The 19182-nt window shown below is 41.6% G+C and overlaps 1 protein-coding gene across 3 annotated transcripts in view; it reads left to right on the top strand.

Annotated features, from left to right (window-relative positions):
- The first annotated feature begins 320 nt into the window (after positions 1 to 320).
- The window catches only part of CTDSPL (CTD small phosphatase like), a 79016-nt gene continuing 60154 nt past the window's right edge, over positions 321 to 19182 (top strand). The window contains exon 1 of one of the 3 annotated variants that reach the window (XM_063416737.1): positions 321 to 841. In XM_063416737.1, coding sequence (XP_063272807.1) covers positions 766 to 841 — 76 coding nt within the window. In that variant the 5' untranslated portion in view covers positions 321 to 765. The remainder of the gene's footprint in view (positions 842 to 19182) is intronic. The other 2 variants (XM_063416753.1, XM_063416744.1) reach the window with 2 other exon arrangements.

Raw genomic sequence — 19182 nt, 5'->3', positions numbered from 1 at the left:
GGGGCGCGGCGGCGACGGCGGCGGCGGCGGCGGGCGGGTTGTGGCGCAGCGCGGGGAGCGGCTTGGCCCCTTTCCCCTCCCTTCCTCCCCTCGCGCCGCGCTTCCCTCCTCGCCCGCGACCCGGGAACGGGGGGAGGAGGAGGAGGAGGAGGAGGAGGTGGAGGGGGCGGCCCGGCGTCGCTCCGCCGAGCGCTGCCCGCGGGAGGAAGGGGGGCGCGGGGATGAGATAAGCGCGGGGGCGGGCGGCGGGGGGGGGTATGTAGGGGCGGCTCAGGTGGATGCGGGGGGCGGCGTGAGGCCGCGGGGGGAGGCGCGGAGCGGAGGGACGGGGGCTCTTCCCCCGCCTCGGGAGGCGGCGGCGGGGGCTCGGGGGGAAGCGCTCGGCGGGCTTCCCGGAAGGGTGAATTGGATTAATTCTCTTTTTTTTAAGAGGGGGGGGGGTTTGCGTTCTTTCCCCCCCCCTTCGCCGTGCAGAATTGGCGCCGGCAAGAGGCCGCGGTGGCATCGCGTTTGGCGTCCTTCCCACCCCCTGCCCCTCGGTTTCGCTCCTGGAGGTGTTGCTCGTTGAGGTTTTGGTTGTTTTGGGTTTGGTTTTTTTTTCAGTAGTTTTTATTTTTTTTTTTTTTTTTCAAATTCAAGCCTAAGTCTTGATTTTTTTTAAACAAACAAACCAACCCGCTCCCCCCCCCCCTCCACCCCCTTCCCCCCCGCACACAAGCCTGCCTCTGAGAGGGAAATAGCCAGGTGGAATCTCACTCTGTTTCCATGGACAACCCGTCCATTATCACCCAGGTGACTAACCCCAAAGAGGAGGAGATCCTGTCCTGCACTCAGGATAAAGGTGAGCTGCTTCCTATCTTTCTCCATGGTGGTTTTTTTTTCCCCTCTCTGTTTAAAAATGCACGTAGTAACAACTCGCATTCTTCAGTGACCGTATAATCCTCTCTAGGCTGCTGGGAATTGAGGAGGGCTTGCTGGGTTTTTGTTATTTGGTTTGGGTTTTTTTGTGGGGTGAAGGTATTTGCGTGAAGAGTCTCTGAAAGTGCGTGCCGGATACAGCTGAGAACTTGTTAAAAGTGTTTAAATACCGAATTTCATCAGTCATTTAAAGAAAATGCTCTTGTTTCCCGAGGTTTGAGGAGGTAACTTTATAAGGTGGTCACTGTGCAGTTAGTGCCCTGCTCCAGGGAAGGGATACCTGTGCTGGGTGTGTTGGAAGGGTTTGAAATATCCGCTGTAAAGATTTGAAATTCTTTTCCCCCCTCTTTTTTTTTTTTTTTTTTTAAGCAGATTTCTTTCCTATATTCCTCCCTTCCTCCTATTTCAGAATCTGTGCAGCTTTCGGGTTTGTTGGAGGTTGCTTGTGCTTCTCAGAAAGAGACACAGGCTACTTGTAAAAGCAGGCTCTATTTGCTCCTTAGATAAATAGTTGTTGCTTGCGTAAGGCATCGCACTTGGATTGGGTTTTACTCCCAAATGGGATGAATCCAGCGTGGCTGAAGGAGCTGCTTCCCTCACAAGTCTGGATGTTGACGAGTGCCCTTAACCTTGTTTGCTTTCAGAAGCTTGGAGCAGGCTTGAGGCTGTAAGTGCTTGTATCCTGGTGGGTAGCAGGAGGGTTCAGGTTGTGGTGGTTTCTTCATGGTTTTGGGGAGTTGTTTGGATGTCACTTTTATGCTTTGTTATGGGCAGTATTGGTAAATAGGAGAGAAGGGGCAGAAATTAGAAATAAAGAGTTACGTCCGTGTTTCTTGGTAGGTACGGTCAGATCTCTGAGCTGTTGTCTAAAATGGTAGATTGCTAGATCTCCCTTTGAAATGGATGGATTAGTGCTCAAAAAGCTTGCATTTTTGTGTGGTTCATCTTGGAAATAGTGAGGGCTCCTATATTGTTTGGAGAAGTTGCTCCCAGTTACTTTTGACTGTAAGGCCATACGTGAAATCTGTCTTCTTCCTTCACTAGTGCTGACTGCAGACGTATGGAGGTAGATTTAAAAAAAGCCATCAGATTTGGGGGTTGTCTGAACAAAAATTTATTTATTTTCAGCATAGGAATGTTTATATAACTCTTCAATTCCTTTTGCATGTGTGGTGGTACTTCAACCACGAGGCCTGGTTTGGCTCAAGAGATTTCTGATGCTTTCCTCTTGTTTTGGCAATATGGAGCGTGGGGTATCTACAGTAAATAATGTGCTGTTCTCTGCCTACCATGTCTGTTAGGATCTGGTTTGGGGTAGACATATGTGATACTGTGCTCAGATGTTGTGCTTTTAATGGCCCACGTTATTGTATGCAATGGAAGGGCTTCGTTAATACCCATGGCAGCTGCTTGAAATTTTAGTGTAAAAAAGCCAGTTGAGACAAGCAGAGGAAGATTTGACAGCTCGGAATAAGAGTAGGCATCCACATCAAACAAGTGGCTTCGGAGTCCTCGGCAGAGCAAGTGAAAATATGCATCTAACTTGCATAACTCTGCAGTAACTTGCATAATGTGCATTGTGTTCTTGCTGTTGGTTTGTCTTTGGCAGAAAATCGTGATGGTCTTCGTTGCAGAGATGGAGCTTTTCAGGCTTCGTGTTAGCTGGGCTGGGCTGGGGGAGAGGGGAAGGAGGGGAGCTGGGGATGAGGAAACTCCAGCGTCATCTTCAAGCAGGAGGTGAACTATCTTTTTTTTCGGCTTTTTGGGTGTGTGTTTTTTTTTAATGTGGTTCCAATGCATGCGTTGGATTGACGATGAGCTCTGTGGTAAGACTTTCAAATCACTCCAGAGCAACTTTTGCAGCAGGAGAACCGCGGGTCTGACCGTGCTGGGCTCTGGAAGGAGAGCGCTGCTTGCTCCAGCCTCTTCCACTACAGGTTTTCCCGGTGCTGGAGGTACGGAGCTTGTGGGAAGCCGCTGCTCTGCCTGCCTCCCTGGCATGGCTGCACATCGCCTCACCCATTCTCTGGCAGATTTCGGAGTGGTTTTAGCAGAGCCTTTGGGTCCGGTGAGCTTCGAGAGAGCAGGAGCCCGGAGCGGAGATGGGGAATCCAGATAAGGCTCCTAGCAGGAGGCTGCTGCTGAGTCTTTGCTGCTGAGGTTGAGCTCGGTGTGTTGGTACAAAATGGCTCACCAAAATGTTAAGGCATAATGAATTAACTCTGTTTCGTGAAATCCAGAATCGGCTGAGCCTGCGTTCTGGAATGTTGTGATACGGTGAAATACAGCAGCACTGTGCTGTGGGAGCCAAGGCTGTCCACTTCCATGAAAAGATGATTTTTTTCCTCTGAGTTTAGCATTTGGCTGCAGAAGTAAATTCCAGGGTACTAAGTGGCATGTGGTGGCTTTGGGAATAAGGTTTTTTTAGCGTTGTTGAGACCTTGTGTTGGTGTCTCTGGTGGGAAAAAAATTATTTTCTTGTTGTTAAGCTGGAGAGAGGCAGCTCCAGAGTAACTGAGCAGCTGCTAAATAATGCATGTGTATACCTTCAAAGTCTTGATTGTTTTCCGAAGATTTTTTTTAAGCTTTTAATCAGATGTGAGACCAGCATTTAGCTTGATTTCCTTTTTTTAAAATGTCTTTATGTTTTAAAAGGAATTCAATGTGCAGTATAGGCTTTTGCCAGATTTCTCCTGTGCGAGGGAGCGAGGCTGACAAGAAACAGAGCTGGTTCTCTGGTCCTGGGGCACTTGTTTTTAGGTAAATACTGTGTTTTACCTAATGCTCTAGCATTTTCTTGCTGGTCCAGGTGTATTAAAAATAACTTTGGAGATGAGTAATGCTGTGGAAACTTCTTACGGGGGATCTTATAAACACTAAGATTTGTTAATGTTTATTTTTTAAGAAGTAGCAAAAAATTTTGAAGGTGGAAAAAAACAGGTCTTGGTATGTGAACCATTCCCTAGTATGTTGCCACATGGTGGTGCCCTGGATTTAGTTGTCTGTCAAAATGAAAGCTGAGCATGGAAGGTTTGCTACAATCATATTTTATTATTATTATTGTAATGTTCTCAAATGCCTGTGGTGTTGGTGCTGCTGGAGGATTTTAGTCCCTATCTGTGTTGTTAAATTTGTTCTGGGAAATAGAAACTTAGGTTCTCCCAACTGGAAATGATTCCTGGAAATACTTTGAACACTAAATTCATGGAGAATTCAATTCCCTGTTAGTTTTTTTTAAGTAAGATGTAGTAGTTCTTTGCAAAAATATTTTATGTTGTGGTCATCTGGCACTTCTGGAAATTGGGAACATTAACAAACTTGAAGCTAAAATGGAGACCTAAGTATGTGGAAAGAGGTTTGTTGTACCAGGAGTAAATGTGAGCAACTAAGAAAAATATAAGTAAAAAAGTATGAAGGAAAACTGAAAGTCTGGATCTCTATATATCAATACAGATAAAATCAACCAGTTATTTTATTTTTTCATTTTTATTAATTCCTATTATTCATAGACCTCTAATGTAAATTCTGTGTGGTTGAATGTATGGAAAACTGAGCAGTGCTGACAGAGCTGCTCTCAGTGTCACACTGAGAGTGGTCATGGCAGCAGGCATTCAGGCCAGAGAAGTGAATTTCCCTTTTTTACCTGTCTGCATTAATTTGATCCTCATAAATGATGCAAATTCTTGGTTGTCTCCAAGTGCCAAGTTAAATAGTAATGAAAAATAGTCCAGTCTTTTAGGTACCTCCTTCAGGCTGTGATGTTTTGTTTTCTGTCTTCAGATACATCTTTCTTGACTTCTATAAAATTTGCCTGTCAGCTGAGTGTCTTTTTTCAGTTATTTAGAGTACCAGAACGTTTTAGTGTCCCTACAGATGTGAATTGTCTTTTGCAGTAAATTATTTGACAGAGGTTCACAGTGGAACCTGAACCATTAGAGTTTTTTTTTAAATCACAGTGTGAGTGAGTCCCTGAGGATGTTTTCACAAACTTTTTTTTTCTTTCAAATAGAGTTGGAAAAAACAGCAATGAGAACAGTGCTCATTATAATTTTAAACAAGGAGTTCTGAAGAGCTCGTTAGAAGCCAAAATAAGTCTTCAATTGTGTCTTCAATAAAAAAAAAAGTTTTGAATATAGCTGAAAATGCTTTGAATGTACTTTTTTGCCATTACATCACCAGGATTCAGAGTGCTCAAACACTTGAACATATGTTAATGATCCTGAGACATTGTCTCAACAGATTTTTATAATATTGACTTCAGAATTTTAACACTAAAGTGGCATTTTAAGGGGAAGGAAGAAAAAAAAAGATGTGGAAACCACTCCAGCAGTCCACTGGAATGTGAATTGCTCACAGAGGGTAAAATTTTAAATCATTAACTAATGACATAGTTGTTATATGAAACCAGAGTAGCCATACAGTAGGTTTTATGTTGCAGGGAGACTGTAGTAACCTGTAGTAACCCAAGATTTGATTTAGGGTTGCAGTTAACAGGTAGAAGTGCACTGGCAGATGGAAATGATAAATTGCCTGAATATCAAATATTCAGTCAGTCTGTAACCTGCAGTGTGATCATTTCTTCACAGTGCTTGTTCACCTCAAATTCATGCTGGTTTTAATGCAGTGATTTAACTAAAATGTTCAGAAGTTTAACATGCCTTTTTTTTAAAAAAAAAAGAAACCCAACAAAGTTGACCTACATTTTGTTAATTCAGTATTCAGAAATGCAAATAGCATTTTTCTGACATAATCAGTAAAATGCAGTGTGATCGATGCCACGCTTCAGCTTTCAGAGTTTAAGCTGAACATTCCAAATAAGCCTCTGGATAACGGGTCCCTTTTTTTTTTTTCACTAGAGGGATAAAAACTGAAATGCTGAGAAGGCAAAAGGCCAAGAGAAATGAAACTCCCTGACTTGGTCATTGTCGTGAAGGGCATTCCTGTTGCCCTCATGGATAGGTTTGATTGTGGACAGCTTGTTTTCCCATCATGGACTGCTGAATTTATGAGTTTCTGTCATGTAAAAGTTATTGTTCCAACATGAAAATGGTTGCAAATTAGATCTATACCACAGTTTATGTATATATCTTCTGTAAGCAAGTGCACTTTTGTTATCTGCTGAATTTTGAGTTGTTGGCAATGACCACCGTGGTTGGGACTCAGTTCTAAATTTTCAATTAAAAATCCAGTTTCAGACAGTCCTAGATGTGGAAATGATAACTCAGGGGTTGAATTTGTCCATCACTCGTGCCCAGCCAACAGAGAATTAGACAATTGTTTTTGAAGTTTTTCTGTCCACAAGGGCTAACATTTTCTTTGAAAAAAAAAATAAGGAAAGCAAAGACAGGTCTAATTATCTACATTCTTCCTTAGGTTTTGCTCAGTGTGTGAATCAGTAAGGGAAAATGTGGCTCATCCCTCTTTCTCCTCCCTGCCTGGGGGATATGTCTTGCTGGGAGAGGAGTGAGGAATGTGGATGTATGTGGGACCAGGAAGGAGCAGAGAGCTGCCAGAGTGCTCCAGCCTGTTTGGGGGACAGGGCAGAGTCAAATCCTGCTTTTTGAGGCTGTAGAGCCCAGGCACAGGCTGGCAGGGGGACAGGGAATAGTTCTGGTGTTTGAGGTGGGCTCCCAACCTGCCCTGACTGCTCAGGGCACCCCTGATGGAATCTGAGGGTCTCTGCCCACCCATTATCTGTCCCCTAATCCCATCTCAGAATTATTGCCAGAAAGGGATGGAATCTCCCAAGCTGAAACAAGAGAAGGGCTGATAAAACTACAGCGGGCCAAGCCTGTTCAGATGTTTATAAAGATCACATCTGGATTGCTGGTGAGGATTTTAAACCATCTGATGCCTCTCAGAAAGGAAAACCTGGCTGGAAAAATCTCCCAGAAACATTCAGCAGTATCTCCTAAGTCTCCATGAGTCGGTTCTAGTGGATGTCCTTGATCTAAGCTTGTTCTCAGCTCAAGCAGGGTGACATCTCCCTGGGTTTAAATTGTTTGCTGAACTCCCAGAGCTGTAGGCAGGCACAGAGGAAAGAAGCCTTTTGTGCTTTAATGTCATCACAGACACTTTCAAGTGTTTCACGTTGGAAATGTTAATCTTCTATGAATTCTGCTTTTGCTGGAGCGTGAGGGGAGCTTGCTTTATTTTTACTTGGAGAGGTTGAGGCATAAAACAGACATGGATGGGATGAAAATGAAAAGCATAAGTAGCATCTAAATAGATCTGAGTGAAAATATGTTCCACGTGATCTGCTGTGGGGTAATTTTGGCCTTTTTTTTTTGTATTTCTGGAATGTTTGCTGTAAGACAAGAAAAAAATCCAAGAGTCTTATACAGTCCAGTTCTTTGAGTGCCAGCTGCTACTGTGTAACACAGCAGTAAAAATACCAACTTTAAACCCAATGAACAGAGAAAGTCCTGTTCTAAAGCTTGTAGGCTTTATTCAGCCTGTTATCAAAATGATCACTTGCAAAGTGCCACTTCTTGTTTTCTTTGTAGAAGATAATAAAGTATGATTTGTAAAAAGAAGAACCCAATTATTAGAAGTGATTGGCTGCACTAGAAACAAGAATTATATTATCAAGAAAATTTATAGTGAGTTGAAGCTGAATAAATATATGATAGAGTTGGATTCTAAGGGTGTCAGGAGGTTTGAAATGAGATTTTTCTCTTTATTTATTTTTTCAAGAAACTGTTAGTCTCTTCTGAATGTTTATTAATATATTTAAAGCCTGACAGATGGGAAAATAAGACTCTGCAGGACCTATTTTGTACAGAGGAACAGCCCCAAATAATGGATGCCTGATCTGTCAAAATCTAGTTTGGATGTAACTTTTAAAATGTTTCTAAAATATCAGGACCGGTTTGTAGGAGGCAAATACTTCATGAACCTCAGCCTGCAGTTACAGTTTGCATGTAGATGATATTGTTTAAAGTCAAGTCCTCTCTGCTGAGTAGCTGGCCGGTTGTTTGCTGCCACTGTTGCAAACCTTATTTTCCTGGTAGCAAGTGAAATATTGATTTTTATTCCCTGCCATGCTCCCCCCCACCCCCGCAGCTCTCTGCTTCCTGACTTGTCCTCCAGGATTCCCAGCGGAATTGGCACGAAAACCAATCTTGCTGTTTCCTGGCCTGCTGTAATCAGCAGTAAAATTTGAAACTTTCTTGTTTATTTGATGATTTGCAAAGCTTGGCCGTTCCCTTGGTGTGTGGACCTCCTCCCCTGGCCTCGGGGAGCCAGAGGGAGGGATGTGCTTCCAGCTCTTGAGGATGAACTCCTGCCTTTGGGAACACTTTGGGGTAGATAAATCCTAGTTTCCATCCTCATAATCCCCATAAAGGTGCTGTTACAGTGGACAGGTGTAGAGGAATCCAGGTGTGTTTTTGAAGCAATGTTAGTAAAGAGTTTTTGTGGGTTTTTTTTTTTTTTTTTTTGAAAGATGGGAATTTTATACAAAGTCATTCTGAGCATGCATGTAACAATGGGCGGACAGTGCTGCTTTATTTCTGTCCACAAAAGCTGTCTTGTATTTTCATGCCTGAATATTTACATATTTGCATTCGTTACCCACGAGTGCACGTACATGTGGTTCCCAGGGATCTGATTACACAAAAGCTTTCACAGCATCACAGAATGCTTTGGGTTGGAAGGAGCCTTGAAGCCCATCCTGTTCCACCTCCTGCCAAGGGCAGGGACACCTTCCACTGTCCCAGGGTGATCAAGGCTCCATCCAGCCTGGCCTTGGACACTGCCAGGGATCCAGGGGCAGCCACAGCTGCTCTGGGCACCCTGTGCCAGGGCATCACCACCCTCACAGGGAAGAATTTCTTCCCAATATCCCACCTAACCCTGCCCTCTGTCAATGTGAAGCCATTCCCTGTGTCCTGTCCCTCCATCCCTTGTCCCCAGTCCCTCTCCAGCTCTCTTGGAGCCCCTTCAGGCACTTCCAGTCTTCCAGTACCTTCTCTTGGTCTTCCAAGAGAATCTCTGAGGTCTTCCAGAGCCTTCTCTTCTCCATGCTTGGCTCTCTCCCCAACCCTTTGTCTGTCTCCATGCCAGACGTTCTCCAGCTCTCAGAGCTTTTTCGTGGCCTCCTGGTGTTCCTGCAGCAGTTCCACCTCAGTAAAGCTCAGAATGGTGGGTGTAGATTTTTGAAGTTGGTTTGCAGTGTGAGGTTTGCCAGTTTTTCCTAGTGATAGCCAGATAGAGGCGTTCTGCAGAGGAGAGGTCAATGGTGACACATTCCTAGAAAATATTTAATCATTTATGTACTTGCTTCAGCCAAGCACAAAGAAAGGTCTGACATTTAACACCTGGAGAGAAAGGTACAATTATGAAGTATCTCATTACACCTTCACAAAACCCTTCAATTTTTTAAAAAATGGGCTTATGAGACATCTTTCAACTAAAATTGGTTAAAGATACACGTTAACAATTTGATGAATGCCGTGTGAAGCTTTTCAGGGGAAACACTTCAAGTAGGTATTTCACAGGGATTTTTGGAATTAACCTTTGACCTTTTGGAGTTTTTTAAAATTCTCTCCCTTGCCTTGTTTTGCTTTCTTGCCTTTTTATCTTCTCATCAGAAGATCTGGACTGCAACAGCTGCCTCTTTGTGCTCTGATTTTGTTTGAGCTCGAGGGGCTGGAGTGTTTGGTGGCTGTGTCCAAGGATAATTCTGGTGTGTCAGATGGTCGTACTCTGTCTCAGAGATCTTTTCCAAGCTTTGGGATTCTGTGAGAAGTTGTAGTGGATGTTTGGTGCTGAGGTGGTGCAGAGAGGAGGAACCCTGGACAACACTGAAGGGACAGATTGGGAAGTTGGCCAGGGTGGTGAAGGAGCTGTCTTTTAAGGAGAGATGTTCTATGTATTGAAATTCAGGAAGATAAAGGTCTTTTATCACCTCCAGTGGATGTTGTGCTGTATTTAAAGGGAAGAGATACATGAAAAATAACCAGAATAATAGAGTAAGTATTCCAGGGCTCTACAGGGTGGCTTCAGAGTGGAAGGCAGAATGTTCCATTTGTGTAAAAGGAAATGTTTGCTCGTGCATCATACAGGTGACCTGCATAACCCGTGAGGAAATGGTTTCCAAAATTGTTTATCTGGGAGTTTCTAAACAGGATTAACTGGCAGTGATTTGCATTTGTTATAAGTGATGCAACCTTATAAAGGTACTGAAAACCAGTATTACAAAGGTACTGATTGTGTTTCAGCATATGAGCTGTGTGTCATCAGCCATGGAATGGATTGGATTGTAAGGGACCCTGAGCCCCATCCAGCCTGGCCTTGAACATTTCCAGGGATGGGGCAGAAGAGGGAGGAAGGGTAAAATTTTGTTACGTGGTGACCAATGGAGCACCTCAAGTGCTTGTATTTATCCTGAACTCCCCAACGCTTTTCCTGGGCTGAATTATGGGTGCTGGAAGATGATTACCTTTGCCAAGTCATTTGTTGGCCAGCTGCCAGTTCTCATTAATTTTTATGATGTGAAGGTGATTTTGTTGTGAATCCACAAGTTGAAGATTTTGAGAGTTTTGAAAGTGGAGAAGGGGGGAAGGTTATGTTAGTTGGGGAATTCAGAAAAGAAAAGGAGAAGAATGCTGAATGCAATCTGCAGAGCAATTCATTTGCTAATTACACATTGACATAAATTGGAAAGTCCCAGAAGGAGGGGGTTTACAGCATAACTGGAAAACAATTTGCATCTGTGTAGAGGTCTGTGCTTATCCACAAAGGAATGAGATTTTAACTGGATTTGTTTAATCGGGTTTATCATGAGTGCATAGTTGTGGGCTTCCTTTTTCCTCACATTGCAGGATCTCCTGTCTTTCTGGAAGATTCCCTCTTGTCTTGAGATTAAATATGTCAAAGAAGGATGTATGGTGAAGTTTAATGGAGATGGAAAGTAAAACCTAAGAAAAACCAGGAAGTGTCCTTCTGAATTTTAGAATGGATTGAATACATGAATGTTTCTGGCTCCAGATTACCATGATAAAACTGACAGCTCAATGCAAACTCGACCCTGAAATTCAAATGCCTTTTTATTTTTTTCTCCCTGCCCTCTAAGAAATCTGAAACTCTCCAGCAAATTCTTGACATGCTAACTCGTATTGCTACAAAGAGCATTCAATGTTAGTATTATGGTAGTTTGGGGGTTTTTCCCTATAAATCTTTCATACTTGCTCGTGCCCAACATGTTACCCTGCAGTTGCCTCCACTTTTCCTTTGGAAAATATGTCACGATGAGGAAAAGACAAAAATTTGAACAAAACTCAAAATCAAACTTGACAGTTTTGAAATAGGAATCTGTTTGGGTCTCATTCCTGTATTTACTTGTGCTGTTGCTGCTGCACATCATAAATTACCTGTTTAGCATCGTTCTGGCAGGCAAGGGAGCTCTGAGAGCAGAATGTTTTTAAAAATGTCACTTGTGGCAGTGATGGATTCTTTCCAGTACCTTTAAATCAGTCAGTTGTTTATCTTAAAGGTAAGAGCTAAATACTGTTACTGTCTCATGATACAAAACTGTAATAATATTAAAAGGAGAAAAATGAGCTTTCAGCCCAAACCTGCCCCAGATGCAGGAAACAACTTCAGCAGATTCCTGAGGACCAGGTGTCCCTGGATCCCTCAGTCAGGTGCCATTTCCTTGGGATGCAGAATAGCATTTAGTAGCTAAAAAGAAAAGATCAGAAGGAGGTTTTGCTTTATAATTTTTCAAAGTGTTCTTTCAGGAAAAGTCCTAAATGGAACAAAACCCTGCCATTTAATTTTGTGTAATATGCTGGGTTAAACCCTGGAGTACAAAAGTTTATGTTGACCTTGTGCAGTTGTGGTTCTGTTCAAATAGAGTTTCCACAGTGGTGAATTTCTGATGCCCCAGATGGTTCTGGTTCTTTTCCTCGTCACCCAAAATTATTTGTTTCACTAAACTCTCCTCAAATAACACTTGCAGTCTTCTTAAGTTGTAAATCTAAAAATATTGATTATGGCTTTGCAACGTAAAAAAATAATTCCCTGTGCTCCTAAATCCAAGAAAACAGAAAACCAACACAAACCTCACCCAAGAATAAAATCAATCAAACCAAAAGAAAGCACAGAAAGAATTCCCAGTAATATTAGCAGGGATCTAAGCTGTGATTGTGAAACTGCTCCTGGAAATGTCGAAGGTGACCTTGTGGTGGTGACCAGGAGGACACAGCAGTACAATTTTTAGCAAGGTGACCTGGCACTCAGCCTGTACAAACCACTCTGCAGCCCCTGGAGAAAGGGGGGGATGCTGGTGGACAAGGGTGTGTGTTTGTCTGAGTAATGTTTGCACTAAAACAAAAAAGTAACCCTGTTTTTATTTTGGAAATGCCTTCAATGGGCACTAAAAGACAGATAAGAGTAAAATAAATCTGAGCTGACTCATTGCAGAATGTGCTGAGATAATCCTGAATTCTTGTTGAGGTTAATATCTGTTTACTTTAGGCTTTGTTTATCCTTGTGCTGTGGATAGGGGGTGTTGGGATTCACTTGAAATAATTTTAGAAAGTCATAGGTAAAAATTCTTTTTTTTTTTTTTTTCAGCAAACAATGCACATAGTAATTAACAAAAAAAAAGAACCAACAAAACAACAACAAAAAAACACCTTGGTTTTTTTCTATTGCTGATGGTGAAAGGCTGAAGTAAAATGTTTCCACTGGCCACTTAAAATACCAGGTGGAGTCAGATGGGAAAACAAAACTTTATTATGCTGTTTTTAAACTGTTTTCCAGTAATTGTCAGCCTGCTGCTCTTACAAAAAAAAATACTCTGCAATTTTTGTTGTGAAGATGATTTCTTAAGTCCCACTGTAGGTGGTCTTTGTATGAAAGCCTTCAAGTAACAAATGGCTTTATCTTCTCTTCTGCTAATAAGGTCAGTAAAGGTTTCTCTTTTGGGTAATAATAACAACACAGTTTCAAAGGCATGAGAATCCTGAGTGGAAAACACGTTCAGAGTTATCAGGTGATTGGCAGCTGCTGCTGCGAGGAAGTGTTTTACAGGAATAAACTGGTTTTCTTGCTTTAATTAGGACCATATGTGTACAGCAACTGTGATTGTCTGGGAAGCTGCATCCTGTATTTTCAAATAGCTGATAAAATGTTGCAGTTGTGGAAATTACTATTAAGTCTAGTGGGCAGATGTCTTTGAAATTTTGTTTTGTTTTGTTTTCTACTTATTCATTCATAGCAGTCAAACGTTGATTGAGGTTTGATGGTTTTGTGCTGTAACAAAATAAATACTGAGTATTTTCCTCAGGAGATAAAGTAACTGTTTGGACCTAGTATCCAAAAGCATGTCTGAAAAACCCATCAAATTTCAAGTTTACTAAGCAACCAAAGCACCTGTGAATTGTTTTCTTAGTAGAGTCTTCATGAATTAACTTCTCTGTAATCAGTTGTGTTGCATGAGAAATTAAAATGAACACATTAAATTCTTGATCTGTGTTCTAGTGAAAGGAACCATCAAGTATTTGCCAGAGAAGTCACTTTTTAATTCTTCTAGAAACAATTCAAACCTGTCAGCTGAAGGGAGGGCTTGGCTGCTGGACCTGAAGATACTTCTTTGGCAATGTTTGGGTAAAAGTGACCACTGACGCCCTTCCCTCTGGAAAACATCCCATTTATTTATAGCACTTCCCAGAGGATAAATGCAGCCCTTGGAACAGTCACAGGAAATAATACCAATGTGCCTCTACACCATGAGCTGCCTTTTGGTCCAAGTGGCCAAATATGCCACTTTTCTTGATTACTGAGGTGACCACATCATATTATTCCTGCCCTGTGTGGAGCCAGGAGGTGCCAGGAGATGTCCCAGGGCACTCCCTGCCCATCACTAACTCCCCTCTCCTCTGGCTGGGGTTTTTTGTTAGTTTGGTTTGGGTTTTTTTTTCTGTGTTTATTCACAAACACCACTGTGTATCCATTTCAGCCCTTTTCAGGAGAAGCTGAGCCAGATGTTCTGTTGTCCCTCAGCTGTGGATGTGTGACTGAAAGAGGCAGTGTCCTGCTCATCTCTGATCCTCCTAATTTGGCAATAATTGTCTTCCAGACAAGGCTTTCTGCCATCATTGGTGTTTTCAGTTCAGTCATTTGGATTGCTTGGAGGAGTCCTAAATAATGCAGTGCTTAAAAATCTGGTAGGACTTTTTCAGTCAAGTATTCAAACTGTTGCTGGAACAATTTCCATATCTGAAAAGAGGAAATATTGCTGTGCCCATTCCTTATCAGGTGTTCAGGAACAGGAGAATTTTCCTTTTATTGGTTGATAAAGTTTGAGGTGAGGGCATCTTCATTTTTGTTCCATGCGTTTGAATAGTTTTCAGGTTTTGGTGGGGGGTTTTTTTGATAAAATAATAATTGATAATAAAAATTTAAGTGTGACTTTGTTCTGTGTGCATGTAAATAAAGTGGGTTTGTATTAAAAGTTGATGAGGAAACACAGGTGCTGTAGGATGCAGCTGATCCCACTGTTGCAGTTGTCTGCTTTAGGATGACGTGAATCTTTGGGACTCCATTGACAGTGCTGAAGCCTGTACAGATTTTCACTGACTTCTGTGCAAAGATAAGTTAAAGGGAGTTCAAAATCCTAATTTGACAGCTTTGTCACCAGCTTTGTCACGCTGCGTGTCAGCACCGAGGTTTGGCTCCATCACAGTGTAACCAGGGATACGGACTTGCAGAGTGCCACCATTTAGCTCCTCTTCACAGGAGAAGGAGAAGAGGGGGAAAAAAAAAAATTCTCTTGGCAGGAGAAATTCAGTGGTTGGTGGTGGTGTTCTGCGTTTAGCAGCCTTGGGGGTGGTTGTTAAAAGGAGATTTCAGATTTTGGAGCCCTGCGTTGGGAGCAGCGTTAGGTAACGTGGGGCTTCAGTGTGCTGGAAGCCCATCAGTGCTCAAACCCCCAGCACCTGGGTGAATTTAATCAGTAATTCAGCAAAAATGGAAGGGGTTTAAAAGCTCTCCCCGTTGCAGGCAGGAATTGTGTCATTTGCTCAGGGATGGGCTGGAGGCAGAATATTTAAATTGCGGTTTGTAGAGGTTTCATGCTCTGCTCCATAGAAGCAAACCCAATCTCAGCATCAGCAGGGGCTCGTTGTTTTGCCACTGTAGAGAAACTTCTTGTGTTTGTTACACAGCCAGGAGAACAATATAGAGGCTTATGGAAAGGCTGCGTTATTCCAGGGGCCTTTTGGGTGCTTTTCACGGTTTCTATAGGATGTTAGCAAATCGCCCTTTGCAAAAAGCTGCAAGTGAATTCGGTAAAATATCACCTCTCCCAATTCTTTGTCTGATGGATTTTGTCAGCTGCCTTCCTGAGTGAGTACCACCAACTTTTTTTATGTTTATCCTTCAGCATCACCACAAAATCTTAATTGCCTGTTTCTGATTTTTTTTTTTTTTTTTTTTTTTTTTTTTTTTTTTTTTTTTTGCAAGATCAGGATACTTTGCATGATTATTCAGGAAAAGTCTTTGTAAGAAATTTTTCGTTTCCTGCTTTTTTGAAGGAAGAGCATTTCCTGCTCTTTTTCCCATGCATCTAAGGAAAATCAGTACTCAGGTCTGAAAGAGGAGGGGGATTCATCTGAGATAATGACTTAACTCTGGCTGCAGAGGGAAATTGGATGTTGTTGTGAAGTGAGGGAAGAGCCATCACATGAACACTGGATTCTGACTGGATTTATCTTCTATAAATTTTGATAGTTCAGGGAACTGCTGATAGAAAAAAAAAGTCCAGAGCCTGCATTCCACTGGAAGAATTCTATACTGTCCTATTCTCTGCTGTATTTCTTTTTTAATGTATAAGTTTCCTGCACTCACAGTAAAATGGATTTTTCACAGCTGTTTAGAACTAAGACTTTATATTGTTTTTAATGAATTTCATTGGACTTGCAGTGATTTTGATCTTCAAGGCACTGCTGTCAGTGGAGAGAAAGATGCAGCAATGGGGAAGCTGTGGCAGGGCTGTTCCCATGGCCTCTGTCTCCCTCATACCCATCCCTCTCCTCTTGTGAACTTAAAGCTGTGATATTTTGGAATCTTGTCTCATCCTGCAGGTATTTGTGCCTTGGCCCCTGTACAGGACTTCTGTGAGCTTAGCTCTGGTTCAAGGGGAGGCATTAACACAGATATTTGTGTTTTGGGTTGGGAGGGGGTTGAATTTACAGCCAATTTGAAACTCTTGCCCTGAAATTCTCCCTTAGGACCAGGTTAAATCATTCTGCAGACTCAGCTGTGAGCTCAGTGGTGTGATTTTAGTGGGGCTGGTCTGTGGCACTAAGGATAAAATTTAGCTCACTGCTGGAGCTTGGCAGGGTAAGATTCATGATCAAAGCTTGCAATTTAGGAAATATTAATGGGGCATTTAGCAGTTAGTGAAACTCTAACACTGTTCACCCTTTTTCTATGATCAGTGATTAGCAAGGTGGTATTTTATTTCCACTGGCAGATTATGAGATTGCTTACTCTACCTCTACTCTTAATGTCCCAGGAAGTAATTTAAGGGAATGAGGATGCCTGAATAGTTGGGATCTAGAAAAAGAAGATAGGCCAGTATTTCTACTGTAAATAGAAAACCGAGAAGAAGGAGAGCAAGGTAACTGGAGGAAAGCTTTTAAGGAATTCAGTGTCATGTAAATGTCAGTTTAAAAAAAAATCACCTTTCAGGTGTCACACAAACCCTTTTTAGGTTTTCTTCCTTAGCAGTATAGGTTTTCAAGATAAAAATACTAAGCTTTAATTTTCTGCTGTGGAAAAGAATTTAAAAGGAAAGGCTTATTGTTCATACAAGACTGGCAGACTAATATTAGAGAGGGATTTTTTTTTTGTTAAACCCGAAAAAACCACCTAGTGGGGTTTTTACCCATTAATGTTATTTCAGTAGTTTTAAATACTTGTGTATAATTCTTTAAGCAGCTGAGGGTTAGTTTGGGCTCCTGTATCCGCATGGAACAACAGTAGGTAAACACCTGTTGCCTACCTTTGTTAGTTATTGTGAGAGGAGGTTCCAGGCTCATGGCACTGTCCAGGAATTCAGGTTGGGAGGGACATCTGGAGGTCCTGGTTCAAAGCAGGGCTGAGCATTCTCCAGTCAAATTTGGAGTATGTCCAAGGATGGAGATTGCACAGCCTGTTTGGAGCCCTATTTTAGAGTTTGACCACAGTAATTCCTAATATTTCGGAGGAATTTATCCTGCTGCAGCGTGGATCCATTGCCTCTTCTACTGCTCCTGTGTCTCTGCCTTCACGAATCTCAGGCCATGTTTTCCTCAGTAGCTGTATCTGCTTAAAATGTGAACCTAGATGTGCAAATGAATAGTAAAATGCTTGTTTGTCCAGTGTTTCCCTCTTACTCAGGCAGTTCTTTGTTTACTTAAATATAATTCATCTGCAAAGATCCTTCTCTTCCTCAATGTTTGTGGTGATTTTCATTTTAAATGAAAATCACCACAGTGCTCCATTCTATCCTCACACTTGCCTTGGCTGTATTTATTTCCTGAAGATACTGTGGCCATAGATTCCTCCTTAAAAAATAATAACAATTTCATCATGCTCTCATCTAAGCTGTTTTTTGGTTTAGCACAATCATTTGTTGGAAGTAGCTGCCCCATTGTGCATGCACAGCTTTTATTTCTAGAGTAAATAGAAATCTCACTTCAACTAAGTCATACTAGGTGTCAAAGCCCTCTCTGAATTAAGTCACTTCATTTGAAAGGGATGTTCCTCTTTTCCAAACTCTTTTGATAAAGATTTAATGTGCTGGTTCTTGAGACACTCTACCCAAAGTGTTTCAGAAAAATACAAACTATTCAACTATCAACTTTCTTTATTTGCCCAGTGATGTATCCAGAAAAATGATTTAAGGATGAATAGAGTATATTCTTCCTCAGCCTTGAATTCAGCTGGAGTTTGGATTCAGAATTTAGATGACATTCTTTACCTCTGAAATTCTACTTTCTCTGCTTTGAAATTTGGCAGTTCTTAATATCCTGCAGCAATTTTGTGTGGCACTTTGATATCTTTTCTGTAAAACACACAGAATCTGAGTCTTTATAATTTCAGTAAGTGTGAGAATGGCTCTTATATAGTTAGAGTTAATGTGAGGAAGCTTTGGGCAAAAGTGTTCCTGGTGTACAGAAAATTAGAGTGAGGATTTTAATGGCACAAGGTGATTATGGCCTCCTCCAGAAATGAGATGATGATCCATAAACAGCTCAGTGTTCCTGAACAAGAAGCTTAAATGATGGGTTACTTCTAAATAAATTTACATCTGACTTTTTTTTCCATTTTTTAATGGTGGTGGCTGTTGTTGTTGGGTTTTTTTACTAAATGTATAACAATTTAAGAATAGAATTTGAGGTTATGCTGTTAGATGGTATCTGTGGAGGTTTTGGGTAGAGAAAGTTGGGTTTTGAGGGAGTGGCAGCACAGAAGACCTTGGTGCTTTGGGTTTGAGGGACTTTTCAACCCCTCTTCCCTTCTGTCTGTTCTTACTGGCTGAAGCTGCCAATCACATCTTCCTTCTGAGGTTACAGAAAATAGCTGTTGAGACTAAGTGAGTAATTTTTTTGTGGCATTAGTTCTGGGGGCTTTTTTGTTGTGGTGTGGGGTTTTTTTGTGTTTGTTTGTTTGTTTTGGGGGGGGTTTAATATATATATATTTAGCTGTTGTGGGTAGGATAATTTTCCTGCTGCTTGACTTTTCCTGGGATATGTAGGACAACAATATTCTAGGTGCTAGTTTTCACCTGTTTATGGTCTTATTTTACCACAGGACCTGCAGAGTTAAACTAATTTAATGCTTTGTACAGCCTGCTGTTCTCAAAGCCTCAAGAAGAATTTTAATAATAATTATTATTATTTTAGTATTTAATTAGAATACCGTGAACGTTATTTTTAAATGCAGAAGATTCAGAAAAATTAGAGGCCAGATAGCCCTGTAGAAAATCTGTACCTCATTTTACAAATCCTTGTGAATCCCGTCTTCAGAGAAGAAAAATATATAAAATTCCCTTTGTATCTTCCAATAAAATTCTGACATCTCCCTTTTTTAGCTTCAGCTTTACGTTTTGCAGTGCCCTTTGTTTTATTGCTGTAACACCAGCTAGCCCATAAGAAGCCAAATGCAAACTGCATCATGATGGCAGGCTGCTTCCATTCTGTTAATTCTCTCAAATAAAACAATTTGTGTTAATTACTGCTTGGGTTTCTCACATTATTTCTGCAA

This window comes from Prinia subflava, chromosome 1, assembly GCF_021018805.1.
Source record: "Prinia subflava isolate CZ2003 ecotype Zambia chromosome 1, Cam_Psub_1.2, whole genome shotgun sequence".
NCBI lineage: Eukaryota > Metazoa > Chordata > Aves > Passeriformes > Cisticolidae > Prinia > Prinia subflava.
This window is presented reverse-complemented; position numbering and strand designations above follow the sequence as displayed.